Source organism: Chaetura pelagica, unplaced genomic scaffold (assembly GCF_000747805.2).
Source record: "Chaetura pelagica isolate M959 unplaced genomic scaffold, ChaPel_1.0 scaffold294, whole genome shotgun sequence".
Taxonomy (NCBI): domain Eukaryota; kingdom Metazoa; phylum Chordata; class Aves; order Apodiformes; family Apodidae; genus Chaetura; species Chaetura pelagica.
In genome coordinates, this window is record NW_009953068.1 from 659,134 (window position 1) to 665,133 (window position 6,000).

General features: G+C 52.7%; 1 protein-coding gene across 1 annotated transcript in view; it reads right to left on the reverse strand.

The window, feature by feature from the left end:
* Positions 1 to 2,646: 2,646 nt before the first annotated feature.
* Positions 2,647 to 6,000, reverse strand: part of MMAB (methylmalonic aciduria (cobalamin deficiency) cblB type) — a 5,339-nt gene continuing 1,985 nt past the window's right edge. The window contains exons 2-8 of the mRNA XM_009996847.1: positions 5,911 to 5,994; positions 5,492 to 5,549; positions 4,588 to 4,660; positions 4,159 to 4,256; positions 3,781 to 3,845; positions 3,067 to 3,126; positions 2,647 to 2,734 (exon numbers count right to left, since the gene is read on the reverse strand). Coding sequence (XP_009995149.1) covers positions 2,647 to 2,734; positions 3,067 to 3,126; positions 3,781 to 3,845; positions 4,159 to 4,256; positions 4,588 to 4,660; positions 5,492 to 5,549; positions 5,911 to 5,994 — 526 coding nt within the window. The remainder of the gene's footprint in view (positions 2,735 to 3,066; positions 3,127 to 3,780; positions 3,846 to 4,158; positions 4,257 to 4,587; positions 4,661 to 5,491; positions 5,550 to 5,910; positions 5,995 to 6,000) is intronic.

The window sequence follows — 6,000 nt, forward strand, 5'->3', positions numbered from 1 at the left end:
GGACTTGGAAAAACAAATGCTAGCGCAGAGCAATGGAGCTATGTTTGTTTTCCAGCCTGTATTTCATTCCTGTGACACTTCCCCCCTGCCTGCTGTCTTGCCAGGCTCCTGTGCATTGCTGTGTTGTGCTCCCTGATCAGCAGCAGATGCCAGCTTGACATGCTGGAACTTCCCTGAACTGGGCACACAAGGTCGTTTCTTCAGCCCCTGTGTCCCCTTGTCCCTGGCCTCTGCTCCCAGCCCATTGTAGAGGGTGCACTGGAGTCCCAGGACCTGGGTCTTGCTGCAGCTTAATGGCCTGTGAACCTCAGGGACAGCATCAGGACAGAAAGGTCCCTTTTAGACAGCCCAGGGCTGTACAGGAGGTGATGAACCAGAGGACAAAGCTCTCAAAGGCCCAGCGTGGCCCCTACAGTTCTGCTGACCCCACAGGGCTGGGACCACGCTCAGCCTGATCTCTGCTCACCCCTAAATTCAAGCCCTGGCCCAGTGTCCCAGCTTAACTGGGACAAGGGGGTCACCCCAGTCACCAGCTTCTGTCTGCATCCAGCTCCACCAACATATTTGGGTAGAGAGGAGGGGCAGCTGGAAGCTGAGTGCACCCCAATAAATTTAATCCCTGCATCATGTTAAAGTGTAGCAGCTAAATTTATTTCTCCTTGCAATCAAAGCAATACTAGCTTTGGTCCCAAAACAGCAGTGAGATTTCTTCCCCCTAGCTGGAAAAAAAAAGAAAATACTATAAATCCATTCCACAGCTGATTTATATTGCATTCATGAAGAATTTATATGGCAAAGAATTTTATTCAATTAAACTTGAAAAGCCTCTAGATTCCTAAGGTTCAATAGTGATCACTAAGACAGAGCTATCATAAAGCTGGATGGCCTGTCTGGAGCAGGCACTGAGGAAATGTCTGCAGTGACATTGCAGCTGACAGTACAGTCCAAATCAAGAGCATTTGTCACTGGGATGTGTTACAGGCCAAGGCTCAGAAAATTACTCTGTGAAAAATGTGCATTAACAATAGCCATGAAATATCTGTTTAAAAAAAAAAGGGGGGGTTTGGTGAATAAGGAGACAGTGCTATCCATGAGTGTTGGGCATTCTTCACTCTGACCCCTGCTCTGATTAAAAAGTTAACACAAAAGCCAGAGACTCTTTTGGGAAGCAAGTTTAAGGTTGTTTCTACTTAGATAATCGAAGAGAGGAATCTGTGATTGACTGAAAAGCTCCTGCTGGTAGGAGTGGCAGCCCGAGTGCAGGACAAGCCCTCCTGGTGTGTTCCCACCTCCCAGTGATGCTCCTGCCTGTGAGGAGAGAACTTAAACCGCCCCCCTTCCCCTCCCCCTGTCTGACACGTGTTCTTCCCTATTTTATTTCCAAGCTGTAGGTGGCTTGGACTGAACCATAAAGCTGTGCCTGTCAGCATTCTGTGCAGCACAGGTGGGAGGTGTCCGCTCACTCAGCTGGCTGTGAGGCACTGGGTTACTCACACAGGATGGGTTGGGCAGATTTCAGTCCATTAGGAAGCTGGAAGAGGACACCTTCCCTGTGAAAGCACCACGATTTGCCAGCGTGATCTTTGTGTCCAGGTTCTCCAAGCTCTGGGACCCATGGCAGTGATGCTCCAGAGGTCAACACATACATCAGGTGAGACCCAAACCCCTCCAGGTTGGCCTGTCCCCCAGCTCTGTCAGCCAAAGCAGCACCAGGTCCCTGCGACTTATCAAAACCCCTTTTCCTCTGAAGTTCATGACTCAAGTGGTACCCAGGAGATTAATACTCAACCCAAAGAAGGCCCCACTCCTTCAGCCAGCATCTGCAGCCAGGGGGGGATGCTGTGACTACACTTGGAGGAGCAGCTCCTCACTGAGTTACCCCCCAGCTGCCAAAACAAAGCTTAAGAGTCACAGAATCGTCTTGCCTGAGCAGTAGAATTTGGCCCTTCTTCCTTTAATCCCTCTATCCTGCATGAGCCCTATTCCTGGCAGAGGATGCACTGGATTGTCAGCACAGAGACATTCTTCATGTGCACAGAAAAAGGCAGCCAGAGCCAAAGAATTCCTAGTGCATTCCTGTAAATCTGCACATCTCAGCTTCAGCCAGGGCTGATGGATTCAAAGCAACTTAAAAAAGAAAAGCACGCTGGGCTCAGTGTTACAGCACAACAGTTAAGGGCCCTTTGGTACAAGTAAATCACATTTATTATTTCCAAGCTTGTGGACAGAGTTTCCCACTTCCTGCACAGCTGCTGCTCTGTACATCATGGCTTACAAAGAGAAGCTGATTGGTTTTCTCATCCCTCAGAGTCCTGTCAAGGCCTTTCAAAGCACCTGCTGCTGCCCAGGGAAATTCAGACACCCCTAGACATCAGCTGCAGTCCTTTGAAGTCTCCTGCCTCAGCTCCAACCCAGGGCAGACAGCAGCTCTGATGCCACCTCTGCAGTGCTAGAGCAGGGACATGTGAGCAGAGCAGCTGAGCTCCCTGCAGCACGTGGGAACAAGGTCCTAGTCTGTTAAGCTGGAAGTTCTTGGCAGCTCACACTTCCCATCCACGCTTGTTCTCTTTCCGTTCCTTGATGGGGCAGAACAGAGTGCTGGATTTAGCTTCCCCTGATGAAGGAAACAAACACTCCAGCTCCCAGTTATGGTTCAGGCTTTATGTATATTTTTTCTTCCTTCCCTTCCTTCATTGCAGCGTAACGCGCCAACACGAAGAGGAAGTCGCTCAGCCTGGAAGCCAAGGGAAGAGCAGTGAAACCCCTCCCTGCACCAGGTGTTTGTACCCAGCAACACACACCTGCACAGCACAGGGCACTGGATTAAGGCAGAGAGACACCACACGAGAGGGATTCCCAAAACTGCAGGCAGAAGGTGAAGGGAGGGCTCTCCCAGCACCCCCTGCAGCCACTCCTGGACAAGCTGCTGCTGGGAACTGCAAAGATCACCTTCTAGAAAGGGGGCTTTTTGAGAGGGAAACCCCCCGGTTTGATCCCAAGACTCAAGAACAACACGGGGCACACTTAGTACTGAGTAAAGGTTTGGGATTTTAAATTTTTGTTTACCTGTTTAAGTATTTGGCCACATTGGGATCTGCTTCCCCTGCTTGTACCAAAGGCACCACGCTGGAACAAGAGGAAGAAACTTGTATTTCACTTTCTAGCTCTGCATGCTCTTACAGAGAACTGCGATTTTTTTGGAGCCCAACCGTTCACACCCAGCCACCCCCCGGAGCCCCGGGACTCCCCACAGCACAGTGTGAACGCTGGTACTTCCCCAGGAACAATCCTGGAATGCAGCTCATTTCGGGAACTGCAGGGCTGCTCCTCAGCGGCTGTCACGGGACAATGGGAGCAATTTGCAGGTGATTAACACCTGAAGGATCATTATCCTTTTCTGCAGGTAAACTGGGCTCCTTGGTTTGTTGAGGGAACAGAGCTGGTCCTTGCTTCCTCGTCCCTGGATCCCACACCTGCCAGTGCCCACCTTCCACCTGTGCCAGCCTCCAAAATCCATCTGCAAACCCGAGCTGAGCCCAGAGGTGCATCTCACCCTGGATCTGTTCCTTCTGAAGATCTTGGCTCTGGTGACCCAGTTCAGGGGAGGGAAGAGCCTCCCGTTTTGCTGATTGCTCTCCTGGGACTCTGACTAACACAAACTTGACTCCAGCTCCACACACACTTCCCCCCGGTCCCCCTCCCCCTCGACAGGCTTGATTGCTCCAACCGTGAGGATTTGCTGTCTCTGGTCACCTTGTATCCATTTCACCCCACACTCACCACCTCTCAGCTCTGCGGCAGACAGCCCGGGACAGGTGGAGGGCAGCACTGCTTTTACCTCCTGACTGAAACAACAATGGAACAGCCCGTCAGTGCCTGCAGAGCCACCATCCCTCACCGTGTAGCTGCAGCAGAGCTCATCAACCCCCCAGGCGTGCAGCTGGACCCCGTGCTGGGGCTGGCAACTGGGGAGAGAGATCTGGATGCTGCAGGATGTGGAGATGGAACTCAACTGGGTCCTGCTCTCTGCTGTTGTTTTGGGTTTTGTCCACACAAATAACAGCCTCACACCCTGATTTCCCCCAGCAAAGGGCAGAGCAGGTGTCCCCTCAGGAAGGGAGGCTCTTCCAGTCAGTGAGAGGCACAGGCAGTACCTACTGGCAGGATAAAAGCTCGGAGTGGAGGAAGCTGCTCTGAGTAACTGTCAATCCACTGCTCCAGCTCCAGAACTGGCTTCTCACTGAACGATGTTCGTCCTACAGAAAATAGAAACCCAGTAGAAGAAAGGCAGGAGTGACCCAGTCTGCAGAGAGAGCTCAACTTTCACATCTCTCTGACCAGTAAGAAAGCAACCCTCCTCCTGGAGCAGGGCTGGGTCTTGTCCAGCACTCATGGGTGTGTGTCACTGGAGCCACACAGACACTCGTGGGACGGTGTGTGACCCCACCCAGCACCCAGGCAGGTCCTGTGGGGCAGCCCTGGGCCAACTCCAACTCCTGCACACCTCAACAGCCTCCCCAGCCCCCATCCAGAGGGACAGCAGGGAGTCAGGAACTGGTATCCCAGGAGAAGCACAGTGGAGCTTACTCAGGTGAGCCTCCCTGGCCGAGGAGAGCGGCGTGGCGATGTTGGAGCCCACGTCCTGCAGCATGCACTGCACCTGGAGGTGGGAGCAGGACAAAACCAAGCACTGCTTTCATTACCCAGCCTTTGATGCTGCAGTTCCCCTGCAGCAGAGCTCTGGGAGCGACAGCTGGTTGTGCTGATTAAAGGAGATCCTACCCTTGCTGTTCACCAGCCCCCAGCCTGCTGGCAAGGGGGATCAGATAAGTGCTCCCTAATTGCTTTATTGAGAAGCCATATTAGCACATGGACTTGTTTTCACTGGCACGTTAAAACACCCCAGTTGACTCTGCAGAAAGCAGACTGGGGAGTGCTCACGTAACCCCGTGCTGGGAGGACACCCAGTAACCCCTGGGAGAAAGGCAGGGACACACAGCTGCAGACAGAGCTGGCTTGGTGTCACCTCCCCTTCCAAGAGGGGCACCTCTCAGCAGCCCTGGATACTGGGGGAGCAGCCTGGTGAAGCTTTCTGATGTCTCTGATGAGCTCCTCCTGCATTCTTATGCACAACAATGCTAATTAGCACAACCCACAGTCCCACCATCGTGCCCACGTGGTCACTTTGTCCCCATTTCAAACCTGAGGCCAAGTGACAACAAGACTTGTTGCCCAGGACCATGTACAGGTCTGACTAAACCTAGAGCTCTGTTCATCTGCCTGCAGCTCCTCACTCCATCTGCCAGCCTCCTCCTTGAAGAAACCTATTTCTTCAAAAGTGATCAAGGGTCAGAGTCTTAAGTGTTTTAATACTAAATTGATTACCTTCTTGTGTGGCAATGGGAGCACTGTGACTGAAAGAGCTTAAGAATATGTTTCAGTAGCTCAGATGAAGTGACTGCACTGGGTGAAGACTATCATTAATACTCACTTTGTGAAGCTGTTCAACAAACGTGTGGCCCTTTTCACTGCTAAATTCACCAGCAAGCCTAGGTAAAAAAAAAAAACCAACATACAACACTAAGTTAGCTAGAAATGAAGCAATGTTCCTTATATTCCCATTTTCCATAGGAAAAATGCTCCTGGGTGTTTGTCAGTTTGGTCCATAGGGTATCCCTTCCCTCCTGCTGGGTGGTGGGGCTGGCAGAGCAGCTCTTAAAGGCAGAAGATGCCCAGAACCCCCCCCCAGAGGGCAGCAGGGCTGGTTATGGGCCATAAGAACAGATCCCAGTGGAACAGACCCCCCCAGAAGGGGGCCCAGGTTCAGCCCGTCCAGCCCCGGAGCTCCCAGGGCCGCCCTGGCAGGAGGTCGGGCCGGCGGCAGGAGGGGTCCCCGGGGCAGGGGGTTACCCGATGGCCGAGCTCAGCTCGTCCGTGGCTCCCAGGGCCTGGAAGATCCGGTCGCCCTTGGGCCTCCGCTCCCCGGTGAAGGTGCTGGAG